The 19950-nt window shown below is 39.0% G+C and overlaps 1 protein-coding gene across 8 annotated transcripts in view; it reads right to left on the minus strand.

The window, feature by feature from the left end:
• FER (FER tyrosine kinase) overlaps positions 1-18571 on the minus strand; it is a 485340-nt gene extending 466769 nt beyond the window's left edge. For 7 of the 8 annotated variants that reach the window (XR_001824818.2, XM_017527227.2, XM_037737990.1 and 4 more), the window contains exons 1-2: positions 17410-17487; positions 3885-4030 (exon numbers count right to left, since the gene is read on the minus strand). Coding sequence is in view for 2 of the 8 variants with exons in the window: in XM_017527227.2 (XP_017382716.1) it covers positions 3885-3899 (15 nt within the window). In the remaining 6 variants the exon portion in view is untranslated. Of the gene's footprint in view, positions 1-3884; positions 4031-17409; positions 17488-18393 lie in introns of those variants that run through there. The other variant, XM_017527225.2, reaches the window with a different exon arrangement.
• Between the last annotated feature and the right edge of the window lie 1379 nt (positions 18572-19950).

Raw genomic sequence — 19950 nt, forward strand, 5'->3', positions numbered from 1 at the left:
ACATACAAATTTTATCCCTGAAAATACAGATCACTGGGAAAAAAAAAAAAAAAGCCAGCAGCTGTTTGAAAATAAAAGAGAATAAAGAGGCATAAGAACCAAATGCAATCCATGAAACCTATCTGAATCCTGTAACAAATATATATATATATTTAGGGATAACTGGGGAGATCTGAATATGAACCACTGCATTAAACATTATTATGGTTTGAATGTATGTGTCCCTCCAAAATTCAACTTAACCCCAAGGTGACAGTATTAAGAGTAGGGGCCCTCAGGAGGTGATTAGGCCATGAACGATCTATACTCATATATAGAATTAATGCCCTATAAAAGAAGCTACAGAGAGCTGCACTCTCCCTTCGCAGTTCCATCCCTCCTGTCATGACGTCACCAAAAAGGAACATCTATGAAGAACAAGCCTCCTCCAGACACTAAACCTGCTGATGTCTTGATGTTGGACTTCCTAGACTCCATAACTATGAGAAATAAATTTCCATCGTTTATAAATTACCCTGTCCCAGGTATTTTCTCATAGCAGCCAAAACGAACTAAGACAAATATATTCTTAATGTTAATGGTTATTTTCTTATATATGACATTGGTACTATAATTGTGTAGAAAATTATCAATTTTCTTAGGATCTGCATGCTAAAAGTTTTAAGTTATTCTGATGTCTTTAACATTGTTTCAAATGATTTTTTAAATATATAAATATGTAAAAAGAGAAAATGTGGCAAAATGTTAACAGTGAGTCTAGATAAATGGTAACATAGGTATTCATTGTCCAATACATTCAATTTTGATGTAGCACTGAACATTTTCAAAATGAATGTTGAAAGGAGAGAAACAGAGAAAGCATGAGAGGAGGCCAGTTTGTAGCATAATGAATTAAAGCAGCACTAGTCTCAGCAATCATGAAAACCAGCTACATGATCTTGGGCAGATCACAGAACCTCTCTAGGTCCCAGCTAAAGGAGAAGGAAGTGGAATAATCTCCAAGGCATTTTTCAGTTATACAATCCCATTATTCTAGTAGTACCTCTCAGTTCTAAACCTCAAAAGATAACCATATGCAAAGAAGAAAAAATAGAACTGTTGTAAGGATAAAAATAAGATAGTTAAAACAGACAACCAAATGCCTTTTATATAGAACACAAACAACTACTAACTCTTTTTTGAGAAAATATGTGAAAAATTCTTCAGAGGGACGGGTGCAGTGGCTCACGCCTGTAATCCTAGCACTTTGGGAGGCGAAAGTGTGTGGATCATGAGATCAGGAGTTCAAGGCCAGCCTGGCCAACATGGTAAAACCCTGTCTCTACTAAAAACACAAAAATTAGCCAGGTATGGTTGCAGGAGCCTGTAATTCCAGCTACTCGGGAAGCTGAGGCAGAGGATTGCTTGAACCTGGGAGACAGAGGCCACAGTGAGCTGAGATTGCGCCACTGCACTCCAGCCTAGGTGACAGACTGAGACTCCATCTTAAAAAAAAAAAAAAATTCTTCAGAGAAAAAATGAAACATAGGAGTACTGATGAATTTAGAAGAAACAAATAATACATAGATTTATTTTAATGTTTATTCCATTTCATTTTACACCTAAAATAACAACCCTAAGAAGTTGAATATAAATATCCTCTGATGAAGCTTTAAAACCAAAAAGATAATAAATGAACTTCCTAGGAATTTAGACAAGCTAGATGCTTTCAAGTGAGGTTAGTATGACATACATCTAAGGATGGGATGCTTGAAAATCTCCAAATAGGCCAGGCACTGTAGCTCACAGCTGTAATCCCAACACTTTGGGAGGCTGAGGTGGGAGGATGGCTTGTGCTCAGGAGACCAGCCTAGGCAACCTAACAAAACTCTGTCTTTGTCTCAAGGCTGCAGTGAGCTGTGATTGAGCAACTGCACTCCAGCCTGGGCAATACAGCGAGACTCTGTCCCACAAAGAAATAAAAAAGAAAATCTTCAAAATAAAATAATAATAAAATTACATATTAGAACTTTGAAAAACAGTCTGGGAAAAGTTCAGATTAGCCAAAAATCTTAAAACAATTATCTCTTTTAAAAGAGCACAAGGGAGAGTAGACTTAAAACTCAGTATAAAAATACAGACCAATTATTTTCACTTCCAGAAAGACTCTGAAGTCACATAAAATTCAACTCATAATTAATTAAAAATCATACAAGGCCAGGTGCGGTGGCTCATGCCTGTAATCCCAGCACTTTGGGAGGCCAAGGCAAGTGGATCACCTGAAGTTGGGAGTTCAAGACCAACCTGATAAACATGGAGAAACTCCATCTATCTAAAAATACAAAATCAGCTGGGTGTGATGGTGCATGTCTGTAATCCCAGCTACTCGGGAGGCTGAGGCAGGAGAATTGCTTGAACCCGGAAGGTGAAGGTTACAGTGACCCAAGATCATGCCATTGCACTTCAGTCTGGGCAACAAGAGTGAAAGTCCATCTCAAAACAAAACAAAACAAAATTAAATCATACTAAACTAATTATCAGTGGGAAAAAAGGCAAAATAAAGTAATAACTAGTATATATTACAAATTTGCCAGATGCTTTATTTCCAGCACTAATATTATTTCTAGCACTATAGCTAATTGCCTTTTAGTAAAATAAGCAATCCATCAGTTAACAGGATAGTTTTCTAAAAGGTTTCTGTATATCAGCTTTTAATCAGCTGCTCAAAAACCAAAATTCTTGAAGTCATCCTTGAGTATGTTCTCTCTCTTTCTTTCCATGCCCAAACAAAATATAAGTCCTATGAGTTCTGTCTCAAAAAAACACACACAAAAAATGCATCTCTAATCCATCCATCTTGCTCTTATTGCTACCACCATCATGCAGGCCACCACTATCTTACCTCAGCTCCTAAAAGCCAGCTTTCACTTTCATTTCAACCAGTCCATGTCTCACATAGTATATAAAATGATACAAAATGAAAACTTTAGGCCAAAACCTTCAAAGCCCTAAATATTTGTATAACCTCTTCCTACACACATCTGCCTCTTTCACTATGTCAACCGCACTGGTATTTCTTGGTTCCTCATTCAGGGTCTCTGCACACAGTATTCCTTCTAATGAGAATGCTCTTCCAATCAAAAACAACTCTCTTCCCCTGCCCCAACACACATACACTACTCACTCTTTAAATAGCTCCTTCTCATAAAATAGGTCTCATCTTAAATATCAACCCCTCAGAGGAGCCTTATATGAACCTAACTAAAGTAGATTCCACCCCCTCATTTCCAAATTATCTGTGTTTGTGCTTTCCTTAAAAAATTGTAGTATAATTCATAATTGTTTTGTCAATTTATTTTTTAACCTGTCCCCTATCCCAGAACGTAAGGGTGAAAATAAGGACGGAACATCCAGCTTATTCATCATTATATTCACTGAAGCAGCATATTGTATGATACTTAGAAGAATACCAATGTACCTCAAATGAATTAATGAAATAGTTAATGAATATGTGATTTGACAATGAGGTTAACAATGCTATTAATGGAAATACAGAAACCAGAACAAAGTGCAAGTATTTGAGAAGAAAAATATGGTATGTTCAGTTTGGTGCCAAGTGGTAAAACATAGGACTGGTGGGCACACAGGCTGAGGAAGAGATATAGATTGGGGTTCTGCTAATTATAAGTGTTAGTTGAGAAAAATAATTATGTCACAAATGAGATAAAATCACTGAGATAAATGACAAGCAAAAAATAAATAAACACAAATACAAAATGATCATAGCCTACATAGGAGAATAATCTAACATAAAGAATACTACAAAATCAAGACAAGTCACAACTTCAGAGACCCAAAATAAAAAATGTTTTAGTAACTTACTAAGAAGAGTAAAGTATTCCTACCTTACTACTGTTCATTGCTGGTCATGCCTTAGCTAAAGTAGCGACTCCATGCTGAGATGTCACACGTTAGGGACGAAGAAGACACTTGAGAAAACGTCCAGTGAAGTCTAGCGAAAATGATCATACGTCTAGCCAAAAAACATGAGCTGCAAGAAGAAATTCAAGAAGTCAGAACTGTTCACTACAGATAAAGAGATTAAAATGTACACTTTCAGTATACTTGGCTATTCCTGGAAATCAACTGTGGCAGCTTATGACAATTGCTACATTAAGAATGCTACACGTACTTATCTATCCATTGCTTACTCTCTCCCCTATCTTTCTCTAACTTTCCAAAAGAGTAATGTATTTTTACCTTCTCCTCCAATCTGTTCCCTCAGTTTTCAAGAGATAATTCATGTTTTTCTCCATTTTTACATCATAAAACTAACTTCAGGTTTGAAACACACCAGGCACAGTGGCTCCCATCTGTAATCCCAACACTTTGGGAGGCCAAACTGGGAGGATGGCCTGAGTCAAGGAGTTCAAGTCCAGCCTGGGCAATATACTGAAACCCAGTCTCTACAAAAAGTTTAAAAATTAGTTATGCATGGTGGCACACACCTGTAGTCCCAGCTATCTGGGAAGATGAGGTGGGAAGATTACTTAGCCAAGGAGTTTGAGGCTGCAGTGAGCCATGATTACGCCACTGCACTTCAACTTGGGTGTCAGGGCAAGACACTGTCTCAAAAACCAGTTTGAAAGGCATCAGAAGAAGCCAGTGATTATGCTTGTTAAAATATTATTATAGGCTAAACTAGTAATTTAGTACATAAGAAAAACTTTTCCAAAGGCTGGGGAAGGTTGGGGAAGGATTCCCCCAGCAAACACAAACTTTCTTTGCCTCATATGCTTTGTTTGTTTGAGATGGAATCTCACTGTGTCGCCCAGGATGGAGTGCTATGGCATGATCTTGACTCACTGCAGCCTCTGCCTCCCAGGTTCAAGTGATTTATTGTGTCTCAGCCTCCCAGATAGCTGGGATTACAGGCATGTGCCATTCAGCTGATTTTTGTATTTTTAGTACAAACAGGATTTCACCATGTTGGCCAGGCTGGTGTTGAACTCCTGACCTCAGGTGATCGGCCTGCCTCGGCCTCCCAAAGTGCTGGTAGGCGTGAGCCACCGCATCTGGCTTCTGCCTCATATGCTTCAGTATGCCAAAGTATGACCCTTGAATTAACTGTTCTCCCCTCAGTTCTTAAAAACTGTGAACGCTTCTGAGAGGTTTTTTGGTCACTGACTCTCTCCTTTATCACTGATGTCAATATATGCAGTTTACAGCCCTGTTACAACTTCTCACTTTTTGCTTGTATCCTCCTATTTTTAATCTCATCTTCCTGGTTTATCATAAGCTCTTCCCTTCTTCCAAGCTCTTTTTGTTTGTTTGTTTGCCTATTCTGTTTCCCGTCATTTCCCCTACTTCCTTGACTTTCACGTGAATCAGATGACATTCCATAAATGTTACCAACAAGATTACTCCTTTCCTTCTGGTCAGGAAACAGATCAAACACAGTATGTCAGGCATATTCTCCAAGTCTACTTTCCTAATATTTTAACCATTTCCAAAGAGTGCCTTTGTCCCCAGGAAATTATTTTATTCCCTTCTAGATATAGCAAAGCTCCTAAAGCTAGAATTGGTTGGAAATCTAATCTACATATAATTAAAGTGTTAATAGATTTCTCTTCTTCCACAAAACTGTGACATGATTGAGAAAGAAATTTCTATCTTAATACAGCAGCTTGCAAAATACCTGGAACACAGTAGCCATCAAACAAGTGACTACCAAATGAATGAAATTCCAAAATGAATTATGGTTTCCTCTGATTTGTACACTTTGGTGTAAAGTTAGGCTTCAACAAGAGTTGTTATATAAAATGATAAAATTCATGACAAAATTATTTTTAAATATAAAAATTTTAATGATGGCCAGATAAGGTGGCTCATACCAGTAACCTCAGCACTTTGAGAGGCCAAGGCAGGAGGATCACTTGAGTCTAGGAGTTCCAAACCCTCCTGGATAGCATAGTGAGAGCTCATCTCTACAAAAAAAAAATACAAAAATTATGGCATGGTGGCATGTACCTGTAGTCCCTGCTACTTGAGAAGTTAAGGTGGGAGGATCACCAGAGGCCAGAAAGTTGAGGCTGCAGTGAACAATGAGTGTGCCACTGCACTCCAGCCTAGGCAATAGAGTGAGACCCTGTCTCAAAAAAAAGAAAAAAATTCAGTCATGACTTCACTTTTATACTGCTTTCAATATATCATCTTTAATTAAACCCCCAGGGTAGAGTTCAGTAAACAGTATTACTCATACAGCTTTCTGAGGAACAAAACACTTTATATATACATTCAATTCTACTCCAAAGATAAACCCAAAAATCACTGGATCATCCAATTCATATTAAAAATGTTTAAACTCTCTTCTCTGTCAGCAAAGATAGTAGCGTTACTTAGAATTCCCTGTTCTGGTCTCTCACTTTGCTATGAAAATAGTTATTTCCACAGTCCTAAGTTAAAGAAAGACAATTATTCAACTGAGATTCCATTCCTAATATTGAGCAGTGTCAAGTTTCTTGCTCAGGAAAGTTAGTCAACCGTAGTCCCAGCTACTCAGGAAACTGAGACAGAGGGATCAGTTGAGCCCAGGAAGTCAAGGCTGCAGTGAGCTGTGATAGCACCACTGTACTCCAGCCTGGGTAAGAGAGCAATACCCTGTCAAAAAAAAAAAAAAAAAAAGAAAGAAAGAAAGGAAGCAAAGCAAAGAGCAAAGAAAGCCAGCTAGTCAAAGCACCCCTGTATTATGCCTCAATCTCCAACTCAGGCTTTTCTGTAATTTTTATTTTTCAATGAAATAAAAAGCATTTTTCTTTGATATTGAAATGATGTGGGTTAAAAGTAACAACTTTTTTTGGTGGCATCTCTAAATGGAACTTTTTAAAAATCAAACTACTATAAAGCCATGAATCAAAAAAATTATATTCCTTGTGTTACTTCAAAGGTATTATCATGCTTACTAGACTCAGCAAAGGTTTCCACACATAACAGTTGAAAATGCATAATTACTACTTTCTAGTGTACCTTAATCTTCCCCACCAACTTCCTCGGTTACACATACTATCATCTCTAACTCACATTCATAGTCTAAAAGCAGTTCCTATTCTTAAAATATGCTTCTCTTCACAAATGGGACTAGGGTGATGCAAGAGAAATACCTGGGGTGCAAAATTTAAGGAGATACTCTCAGGATCATGCAAGTGCCACCCTGCAGTTGCATGACCCTAAAAGTGATTATGTCTCACATTTTGTGTCCTTAGGCAACTCTGTTGCCTTACCCTAGTCCTGGATCTACTTCTCCTTCTCATCTCTGCTCTCCCCACTTCTCTAATAAATATCCCCTTAGTTTTTCAAAACCCAATTCTGATAAACCAAGTGTCTGTTTTAAACAATGAATTTACCAAATATCTATTTTAAACAATGAATTTAAGTATACTTTTACAACAATTTAAAATTATGTTTTCGAAGAAAGTTTCTTATTCATGATATGTGATAGGTGAAAAATAGACAAAGTAGTTATATATGGTAAGATTCTATTTTTTTAAACGTGAGTTGCATGTGCATGTAAGTAACAGACCTGTGTGGTTTTTTTACTCTGAAGCATCTATCTCCCTTTCTTTTGGTAGCAGCATCTTAATTTTATTTTCCCAAACTATCTTCTTATCATCAACCCACATGGTTTGGGTGGCATTAATCACTAGCATTCTAATGTTTCTGGGGTAGGAACAAAACCCAGGTCTGGGAAATGAGCATATTCCCTCTCACATGCAGTAGTTCAGGAATAGGTACATTACCTAAATTGGACAGATAATACTGAAGCCCAACATTTTTTCCAGAAGCTAATCAAGAAGGAAAGATATCTTTCAGCCAAGGTTGCTAAACTGAAAGACGTTAAGTACCTACTGGACAATCACGCAACCTAAACAAAGAACCAAGAGAAAAGAACTAGAGAAATGTCTGAAAATATTTTGTCCCTAAATCTGAGTTCAGAAGTAAATAGATGTTAACTGCTGAAATTCAAAATTACTGCAGGGAAACAATTCACTCTGCATTTCTTATATTCCTGCACAGAATCTTCTGAGAAAAATGTACTACAAATGGATATTTGCATAACAGACAGCCTTGGAAGCTAAAGATAGTATCTCCCTAAAGATAGAAACCTCCAAAAAGCTTTGGAGAAATTAAGCCCTCTCCCTCCCCTCCCTGGAAGCAACTACTTATATTCTAGGGTAAGAAACCTAAAGATACCTTCTCCCTCACCTCTGGAAGAGATGCGCTTAATCAGTAATCTCTCTCGTTCTACAGGGGAGGATGGCAGATGTGCCAACACCCTATACAAGCTTGGAGTCTCCTAATTTCAAGGCTCCTCTCCTGTGATGCAAATTTGCTGCATGTGTGGGTAGACGTCTCACCCTCATCACATTGCTCTGTCACAGAGATGCAGCAGGGAGACCCAGCGCTAAGATATTTCTCTGGCAACTGCTTTTGCTGTAAGAAACCCTCTGAGTCTCTGACCCAGGGCTCTTCTATTAATGTCATGTATATAAAAGTATGGCAAGGTAACTTGCTTGTTTGCAAGCAGGGTATTCTCAGTCCCATCAGAGTTTCAGAGTTAATGGTCACTTAAGGGGACACATTATTTTTTGTTAATTTGTCCAACAAATATTTGCTGAAAGCCTACTAAGCTATCTGTGTGCCATGAGTTTTCCTATGCAACAGGTAAAAATTCTTTCCCTACACATATACACCATGGAATACTATGCAGCCACAAAAAAAAAGATGAGTTCATGTCCTTTGCAGAGACATGGATAAAACTGGAAACCATCATTCTCAGCAAACTGACACAAGAACAGAAAACCAACCACCGCATGTTCTCACCCATAAGCGGGTGTTGAACAATGAGAACGCACAAACACAAGGAGGGGAACATCATACACTGGGCCTGGGGGGTTAGGGGACTAGAGGAAGAAGAGCAGGGGGAGGGGGGATAGGGAAGGGATAGCATTAGGAGAAATACCTAATGTAGATGATGGGGTGATGGATGCAGCAAACCACCACCATGGCTTGTGTATACCTACGTAACAAACCTGCACGATCTGCACATGTACCCCAGAACTAAAAGTATAATATAAATAAATAATAAGATATAGACACAAGACGGTTAGCCAGGAGCATGAATATTTTAGGGTCTTGCTTCTAATAAGAAGTCATCTCAGCAAAACTGCAAATATTTCAAAACAGACCTTCAGAATTGCTCCCAAATAGCTGAAACTTCTACTAAATCCAAGACATTAATAGTTTACTATATTTAGACTTTTACCATTTATATTTATTTCAGGTTTAGAGTATGAAATACCCAAGTTCAAATCCCAATATCATTTTATAACTCGGTCTCCTTGGATAAATGATATGACCTAATATTGGTTCCAGATCACAAAAAGAAAATTCAAGTCATCAAATTCATAAAATCAAAAGAAATGTACAAAAGTGCATTGCACTTTTGTAGGCACTAAAGAAATGTTAGTGCCACCACCATTATGATATATCTGAATCCGTGTAATTTACTAAAAGACTTAAGACTTATATTGACAGAAACTGTTTCTACCTGAGAAGCTAAAATGTTGAGGAGGAGAAAAAAAAGAACTATATATAAACAAAAACAAAACAAAAAATGTGTGTGGGAGTAGGAGGAAAGAACTGGCTTCCTGCTTTGTAAAAAGTTTCTATCATTTATAAATCTACATAAAGATTCTTACACATCATCCCCAACATAAATGCTTGCAAAAAACTGGAATACTGACATACCATTAATTAATTATATATTATCATATTACTAATAGGTTATATGGATCCATAATTAAGTGATTACATATTATCATTATAAGTTATCATTAATAATTATCTGAAACTACATTGTTTAGTTCCCCTTAATTTCTCTATTATAGCAAATTTATTAAATATATAAAAAGTAGACAGGCATCACAAAGTAATGGTACTTAGCCAAATATATAAATTTGCAGTAAATTCAGAATGGATGGGAAATGTGACAGTGACTGGGTTTGCCATATTAGAAAGTCCATCACATAATTCTATACTGAAACAAAGAAAAAAGGTGATGCCTGAAAATATTTCCTTTGTTCCTGGTAAAGCAAAGTTTGCAAAACCTTAGTGAAAATTAAAATGATGGTTAACCTATATAGGAATGTACATAGAAACCACGTAAGTCTAAAAGAACTATAATTCAAGAGAAAGTCAAGATACCATATATTTTCTTTTTTTTAATACGGAATTTCTCGCTCTTGTCACCCACACTGGAGTGCCATGGGGCAATCTCGGCTCACTGCAACCTCTGCCTCCCAGGTTCAGGCAATTCTCCCGCCTCAGCCCCCCAAGTAACTGGGATTACAGGCATGTGCCACAATGCCCAGCTAATTTTTATATTTTTTTAGTAGAGACAGGGTTTCACCGTGTTGGCCAGGCTGGTCTCAAACTCCTGACCTCAGGTGATCCACCCACCTCAGCCTCCCAAAGTGCTGGGATAACAGGGGTGAGCCACAGCACCCAGCCAACACCATATATTTTCATGAAACAAGATACGGTATAGCTGCTAGGGTGGCTATTGACCCATTTTTTATCAAAACTAAACACTGCTAGAAGTGTCAAATGCACTTTTATTTGTATAATGTGAAACTAACAAGAGAGCCCACAGGACACATACTACAGAAATATTCAACTCCAAGAAGAAAACATCCAAGAAACAGCAGCATACAGAAAGCATTACAGCAACCAAGGACTAACCATTGTGACAATGCAGGAAGCTTTGTGATTAAGCCATAAATGCTCTTTTATTCAAACCATAAGTATACAAGGGTCAAGAATAAGAACATTTGCCTGTATACAAATAATGTAATGCAAGGTTGTCTAGCCTTCATTTCAGAAGCAAAAAAATTAATAGTTTTAATGACTCGGGTCCTACTTACAGGACTGTACAAGTCTGAAGGGATCATTTAAATCTTCCCACTAAATTTGACCGTATTTTACGGAAGTGGTTATATCCTAGATTCACAAAGGTTTCAGGAAATACCACTTGCAAATATCAAAAGGTCTACTGAACATAGTTTTTCTAAGTCTTCACTTAGAACTGTATATTATACATTGTACTTCTACTAGGATGAGTGATTTAAGTTCTATTCATAGTAATGCAAAGATACTTTTCTGACTGAGCCAATGTAAAGGGCATTTTTATATTCTAAGTGCCTAGAAAATAAAATTCTAGTACTGTTTCTACTTTACCTAAAACTGTGAGTCCCACTATAGAAATAGCCTTTTTGCAAGTAAAATGATGTATACTGGAAAACTAACTTCAATTTTTCCAAAATAATTAGTGTTATTCTAGTCACAATAAAGACTAAGGTACTGTCACCCATATATTTTTAAATGTTCATTAAGCTATTTGAACTTTTAGATGCAGGACTCTATTAATTACATAAAATTAGTATAATAATATTTTCTTCTGTCGCATTATAAGAATTATAAAAATAACTAGAGGGACATTCATTTTAGGAAAATGTGGAAATAACTTGGGTCTCTAAAGAATTGTAAGGTATGTCTTCAGTATTTGTTACTAACAATACTTATACACTTTTTTTTTTTGAGACAGGGAATCACTCTGTTGCCCAGGCTGAAGCACACTGTTGCTATGATAGCTCAATGCAGTCTTGAACTCCTGGGCTCAAGGAATCCTCCTACCTTAGCCTCCTGAGTAGTAGTACAAGCACATGCCATCACATCTGGCTGATTTTTGTTTACTTTTTTGTAGAGACGGGGTCTCATTATGTTATCCAGGCTGTTCTTGAACTTCTAAGCTCAAGTGATCCTCTCATTTCAGCCTTCCAAAGTACTGTGATTATAGGCATGAGCCACTGTACCCAGCCCACATTTTTTTAATGACTCACTTTCCCCAATAAATCAGAGTAGATTCAAGTTTATACCCATAATGATCTCACACTCAATCATCTGCATTCTAATATGCTTTCTTGAATAGGAAAAAGAAAGTGAATTAGAGCTCACAAGCTAGAAAACTGCACAGTGGACACAGTGCAATACGCCACACATGTAAATATCTTGTACCTGGATGGGAAAAATATATAAGAAACACTGACTTAGATCACAAAATCTGTTTTACTGCTGGATGAGAACATAAGGACTCTAGTTCAACGCCTAACTCAATTCATTGCTTACTTCTCTACACAGGATAACTATAGGTTGGTCTGTCCATTTAAATGGTATGTTTTTTAAGAATCAGAACCCTACACTTACAGGACACGAAATCTGAAATAGGGATATCTGTAAAACACTGCTCCTTAAAAAATAATCATATATATCAGTAGGAGGTGGAAAAGATACAACTAATATACAAATAAGGGTATTATTAAATTTAAAAATAAAGTTTAAATTTTAAACAGATTGAGAAAATGTGGTTATGGGAGCACTAGTTAGAGATTTAAGACAGTAACATGTAGCTAATACCTGTGGTTTAAATGAAAGGAACTTAGGGCAACCATCCAAAAACATGATCATCCAGGGAAGAAGAAAAATAAATCAGGAATCCAGACAAACTGGCCATATTTTGGGGTTAAAAACCATTTAAAGTAAATTTATAATTATCCCTACTGAGATACAATAATCTAAGCATTATAAAAAGAACAGCTAATCTGAGATATTTCTAATTATTTGTTTTATTTGTATAAATGCAAATGTCATTCAACTTAAATAAATTTAATGTACATAATATTTTAATTTCTTATGTCTGAAACAAGGATTTTGAGGATGGTATAATAAACATATTAATACAAGAGGAGATAAAATCAATGCTCTCATGTAAGTAACCGAATACAGAAGATGAATACTTCCAAAATCTTACCTATGTTGTCTCATTTCTTCTATGTAACAAGCTAGTGCAGTAATTTTAATATCCCTATGTAACAGATGAGAAAATGATGACTTAAAGAGATAAAATAACTTGTCAAGATCCCGCAGAAGAGAAACTGGAACTAAAACCCCAATTATCTGATTCTAAAATACGTGGCTCTTCTTTTCACTACACTTTGCAACCTAGTAAGGAACACCTACATAAAATGTCCGGTCTTTTTATACCTACTAAAAAAAGTGACAATATGAAGTTTATAATGAATGGTGATAATGAACAGACTGAAAATTAGTAATAATCTAATACAAATATTTAAGAAATTATTCCAAATTATGCATGACATTAAATTTTTTAAAGCTGAATTATGTAATACCCTGCAAAAATTGAGAAATCTGAAATATTCATAGAAAAGGACCAAGTAAACTTTGTTTTACCTAGATATTCTGAATTCTAAAGAAAAAACATGGCCCCATATTTTGTCAGCCATACAGCAGTTTTATACGGTAAACTAAAATTATACTTACAGAATAAGAAAAAGTAACTGCTTAGGTCTAATTCCTTTGTTCTGACTCTAATCTATCCTCTATTTATTCTTCTCCATTTTTCCCCCAGATCTAGGAGGCCTCTTCTAATTTAGGGTAGCAGCCTTGAGTTCCAGAACTCTTAACAGATTTTGATGCAAATGTAGATACACTGAAATGAAAACCATAAAGTTGCAACAATTGGTAGAGTATTACAGAAGAAATCAAAGTTTTGGTTGGTTTCCAAATCATTAACTATGGTAGAATAACGGGTGACTTCTCTTTCTTCTCTATATCAATTTCTTCTGAATCGATTATAAGGCATTTAACTTTTATAATCAAATAAAAATAGGAAAGGAGTAAAAAAGGGAAGAAGGTAGGGAGGGAAGGGAAAATTGGAGCCTTGATTTAAAAAAAAAAAAACTAAGTGTTTCTGAATTCACTGAATCTCCAACTGAAGTTATAAAACTATGAGCTACTTGTTCCCCCTCTCAATAGCATGATAGGTTAACCATACATAAGCATGCCAAAGACAAATAGAATGTGGAAAATAATAATAAATCATTCCAGAGATCTATAAATTCTGAGACATAGCTCTTAATATTTAAGAAATTATTATATGAATGAGGTAAGTATGAAAAACCTATTTAGGGTACACAAAAACTAAAAAGCAAGATTCAAATACTTAAAAGAAGTGTGCAGGAATTTCCCAGGTATAGAAAAATTACAAATATACAAATGTGTGAATTTACCCATTTCCACTTATTTCTTTACTATAAATTGAAGTTTTATATCAAAATATTCCTCAGAACCATGAGACAACACCTAAGAGAGTTGAGTTCTGTTGAAATACTAACTTCAATGTCTCTAGATAATTACTTCAGTCTCCATGAAGTAGTTCTACTAAAAGAAAGTTCACATTTGTAAGCTTTTTCCATTACAAAAGTACATTCTTTTTTTGTTGTTGTTTGTTTGTTTGAGACAGTCTTACTCCGACGCCAGGCGCCAGGCTGGAGCGCAGTGGCGCGATCTCGGCTCACTGCAACCGCCACCTCCTGGGTTCAAGCAATTCTCCTGCCTCAGCCTCCCGAGGAGCTGGGACTACAGGCGTGCGCCACCACGCCCAGCTAATTTTTTGTATTTTTAGTAAAGACGGGGGTTTCACCATGTTGACCAGGATGGTCTCGATCTCTTGACCTCGTTATTCACCCGCCTCGGCCTCCCAAAGTGCTGGGATTATAGGCGTCAGTCATCGCGCCCAGCCTAAAAAAGTACATTCTTATTCCAAATGAACAGACATAAGATTAATCCAATTTATCAAGTTTGTTACCAAAATTTCGCATAATTGATAGTTCCTTGGACTTCCCTCCAAAAAATGTTCATTTATAAATCAAGTACAAAACTATAATCTATTTACCCGAGTCCAATTTTAAAGCAAAACTTTTATTTATTCATCAAACTTCCTTTTTTCTGATTACCAAAATGCAGTTTACTCATTTGAGCCTTGATTACAAACACGATGACTTTCTACTCACTCACAAGATTGCTTTGAACAGTCTCATGTAATTAAGTTACTATAGTTTTAATAATTCCCATTTACAAATTTAAAAAAGCACCTTATGATAATTTGGTAGGGTGTATATACATGGATATTACATATCCATGTATATACGTATGCTGGGTTTTTTTCTTTTTCTTTTTTTGAGACAGAGTTTCGCTCTTGTTGTCCAGGCTGTAGTGCAATGGCGTGATCTCGGCTTACTGTAACCTCCCCCTTCCGGGTTCAAGCGATTCTCCTGCCTCAGCCTCCCAAGTTGCTGGGATTACAGGCATGCGCCACCACGCCCAGCTAATTAGGTATTGTTAGTAGAGACGGGGTTTCTCCATGTTGGTCAGCTGGTCTTGAACTCCCGACCTCAGGTGATCCTCCTGCCTCGGCCTCCCAAAGTGCTGGGATTGCAGGCATAAGCCACCGTGCCAGGTCACAAATGCTGGTTTTTTAAGCTTGATCATTTTAGTTCCTCTATTCCTTAATGTTTACTGTGTAACAGTGGTCTTGAAATCATTATTGCTAAATATATAGGTGGTAGGTACAACTCGACTCTTCTGCATTGTTTGAAATTTTTCATAGTAAAATAGTTGAGAAAAAACTGGCAAATTTGAAATGTTCACAGTCCAGATTTATAGTAACATCTACACTGAAGATGAAATGTGATTTATCTTCCAAAGCCTGAATTATTTCTTTTGGACTAACGATATCAACCTTTGAAGTAGTGCAGAAGCTCCATAAACTTGACACTACATAGTTTTAGATGATGCTAAAACTTTGTAGTTTAACTATGTTAGTTTTAACTATGTTAATGCTGTCAACAATCAATGCAGAAGAGAAACAGATCTTCACCCAAGATCTTTCAAAGATGAAAACAGAACTATGCCTGTGTACTCTCTTAATATATTCCCAACATCTTTGGAAGCATAATACTCTTGGCTCAAAAGTACTAGCAGAAAAGGTTTCCTGAACAACAAAAAGATACACTCTGCCTTCCGGTGCAGTGACTGACAAACCTGGAGCTATTTACAAATGTCTTCTTAAAGGCAACATAAGTATACCAGGACTACAAATTAATGCACTATACAGATTTTGCAATACTTTTTTTTTAATCCTGTTCTCATTCCACATGTAGATTGAAAAGTATTTTCTAATCTTTAATCATTAAAATAGTTTTGATCTATTCTCTTACTGATTTTTCTGTTACACTTTTATATAGGTGACTTCATCCGAGAAATGCATCTTAAAATATCTGGAGAAAAAGAAAATGGCACTACGCCTTTACAGCAGTTTATGTCAAAGTGATAGTGAGATCACCATTAATACATGCAACTTCATCTGAATTAAAAAGATTAAAAAGCTTCTCCTTTTTTAACCATAAGGCGAAGGAAAAATGTAAGACTACCACTCTCAACAAATTATTAGATTTTGGATTACACTGCAGTGGATAGCAAAATCGCTAGATTTTGGATTACACTGCAGTGGATAGCAAAATCGCAAACGTACAAAGTAAAAAGTGCCCACCTCACAGTAAACTCAATTTGTGGAAGAAGTACCCTGTCCCTATTAACACAACCCAATGAGCGTATTCAGAAACTCGATCCTAAGAGAAACTCTAAGGCAGAAAGAGGATCCCCGAAGGTGCCTCCAAACACCTCCCCAATAACCGGCAAAGAGACCACAGAGCAGAAATGACCAACAACAGCACTAGCTTCACACTTAAGAGCCTATCTCTTGTTTAGACTCTTGGAGGACACCTCTAGCCAAGACAGGAGGAGAAAGATGAGATGGGGGATAAAAGCGGGAGAAGGTGACACATAGGAGGAGAGCTGGGGAGGACCAAGGGATCAAGGGAGACTGACTGCGGGGCTCCAGAGGCAGGAAGAGATTGGAAGAACACAAGGGGTTGAGGGTGCCCCCCCAGCGGGAGGGCGGCGCCCAGGAGATGACTGCTGCCGAAAAAAAGAGGTGCCGGTGCGGGCAAGATTGGGCGTTGCCCACAGTCCTCCCCACCCCACCTCACGTCTAGCAGCCCCCAGACCCCGCGACGGGGCGGAGCCACTGCGCCCGCCACAGCCCGTTCGCGCCGGCACCCGCCCCCTCAGCCTTCGGGTCCCGGGATGGTGGGAGGGGCGGGCCTCGTGGGGCTGGGTGTGTAGCCTCGCCCAAGCCCCAACCAGGAATGCTCCGCAGCGGGCGGGAGGACGGGCGGGTGACCCTGCAGCCTGGGACAGGGGATGGGGGGGCGATGGCTGAGGGCGGAGGAAGAGCCTCGGCGCAGCCCACAACGCCCGGGCCGAATCCTGGGCGCCCTTCTGCGGGCAGAGATTGTTGCCCCCGCTCTAGCCTTGCCTTCCCTCCACTTCCCCCCTTCCCCCGCGTTGCCCCGGGCAACAGCGCCTGCCGCCGGCGGCGCGAAACGCACCTACCTAGAACCTGACAAGCCCGAGCCCCTCAGACTCCGGAGCCAGTCACCACCCCGCGTCACGGGGGCTGCCACAGCCAATAGGCGCCACTGTCACGAACCTCTGCAACCAATCCAGCTGTACTCCGGTCTCCGGGCACCCTTGAGGCCTCAGCCAATGGGCAAGAGCGGAAGGCGGGCGCTGCCGCCCGGCCCCTAACCCCCTCCTCCACTACCTCCCAGGAGGCGGGGAGCGGCCGATTGGCCCCGGCCCCGAAGGGGCAGGTCTTGGGCCCTAGGCTGGGTGGGCGCGCGCTTAGCCTGGGCTGCGGGCGCTGGGATTAGAGGCGCGGAGCTGTGGCCGCCGCCCTCTGGGCTCGTCCCCCAGCCCGGGTGGAGTCCCGAGGTCTGCGCGTTTGTGCCGCTCTCCCCGCCTCGGTAACCTGCTCCTCCCTAGCCGGTGTCCTGGGCTGCCGGGGTGAGATGGGGCTGGAGGCGGACGGCGGCGTCACAGGAAACTTTGGGAGGCTTGCCTGGCCGCAGCCGGGAAGTGGCCGGACCGGGGGATGATAAGCTGAGGCAGCCTAGAAGGGACTACTCTGCGGGTCGGCAGCCGGAAAGGAATTCGGAGAGTGGGGGCGGAGGCGTGATTAAAATGTTAAGTGTGCCTGCCGGGCGCTGGGCGATCCCCGAAGCTGAAATCCCCGGGAAGGGAAGCCGCTTTAGGGCCGCGGGGCCCCTACCCCTAAAATAGGCACTTTTCAGCCTCACAATTGGTCACTTTTTCCTGTACGTTCCCACATTTTACCTCTCTGTTGTGGATTGCTTTAGAATGATTTGCAGCAACTCCAGTTTACTCTGAGTACCTTAAGGGCAGGAACTGTCTTTCAGTCCTGTATTCTCAAGTGCCTGAGCCTGCCTAAAAATGTAAGAAACTCCATGCTGGAATTGTAATGGATCTTGTTTAAAAGCAGGTCCTGGGAATGGCCCCCCTATAATAAATTCTTACCTCTTCGAGAGTCTAGAATGCGTGGAGAACCCAAACGTGTTTGCTCTTCAGTGCTGGTCGTTTCTGAAGCGTCCTTCACCAAAAGAATTTGGTGAAAAATGAGTAATGTGAACTGCAGGCTTATTACTAGGTAATCAGTAACAGTAGGATAGGTATTCGTCATTATTTGAGGGTGTGATCCTCCCATGTTCCTGTAGTAGGCTTTTTAAAGCGGTGTATCTTTTGCATTGGTTGAACCACAGAACTTCAATCCGTATTTCCCCTCCCTCTAAAAAACTGGGTTAGTAGGAGCCAAAGCAGAGTGGTGAATATTTTCTCTAGGCAGGGTTATTTATTTAACCATAGAGAACACATAGAAAAACATAAATCTTAGATTGGACTTTTTTTAAAGTCTGCTGTTTTAAAGCTAAAGAAACAAAAACCAACATAAAAATTTTAAATAAGAGATTTCATTCTCTCTATTGAAACTGGGGGATAAGATTTCCTGTCTCTTTTTCTCCAAGCATTAGCCTTAGAAAACTTAAGTACTTTCTTATTTAATAATTGTTAAGTGCTTTCTCAGCTCTTTGAAATGTGCATAAATCCATTTGAGGACTAGATAGGACTTAAACCTGGAAGCTTTTTTTTTTTTTTTTTTTTTTTTTTTTTTTTTTTTTCCTCCAAGTGCTTCAGGGGAGTTAGCATACTTCCCTATCTCCCAGTTTTTCTGAGAGTAGGAACCTAACTTCAGTGGGCAACTTGCTCCAAGTTGCAAAACTACCTTCTGTCATAAAGATAACTATTTTTTTTTCCCTCTGGATAAAACCGATTAACTAACACAGAAGGCCACCCCAATTGCTAAGACGAATTATATGTGACAAATGTCAGGTCCTCTTAACTTGAGGACTACTTATTGTTCATCTTGAAAATATGTATGTAATGGGTCATATATACTTGGCTATATAAAAGGGCGAAATTTCTGTTGCAATCTCTTAGCAAATTGTCTGTGATGTGCATCACATTCTAGTTTAATGCTTATTCAATAATAAAACTGTTTTGTCTACTCACGTTTGTGGAGAGGATTTCTGGGTTGGGAGATTTGGGTTTTTAATTATATTTTTCCAACAATGCCTATACCCATAATGTTGGGATGATAAAGTTAAAGCAAGTAATTACTTCTGAGATTTCCCTAAAATTTGTTCCCTAAAATGATAATGATTGGTGTGTATTTCATAGTGACTGTTAAATGCACAAACTATGGTTCTGTGAGTAAATTTCTTAAAATATAAGTTAATTTTCTGTGAACAGTAAATGTTAGTCTAAGTAATGTCAATAAGAATGAAATGAGGCCGGGCGCGGTGGCTCAAGCCTGTAATCCCAGCACTTTGGGAGGCTGAGGCGGGTGGATCACGAGGTCAAGAGATCGAGACCATCCTGGTCAACATGGTGAAACCCCGCCTCTACTAAAAATACAAAAAATTAGCTGGGCATGGTGGTGCGTGCCTGTAATCCCAGCTACTCAGGAGGCTGAGGCAGGAGAATTGCCTGAACCCAGGAGGCGGAGGTTGCGGTGAGCCG

Source organism: Cebus imitator, unplaced genomic scaffold, assembly GCF_001604975.1.
Source record: "Cebus imitator isolate Cc_AM_T3 unplaced genomic scaffold, Cebus_imitator-1.0 Scaffold46, whole genome shotgun sequence".
Lineage (NCBI taxonomy): Eukaryota > Metazoa > Chordata > Mammalia > Primates > Cebidae > Cebus > Cebus imitator.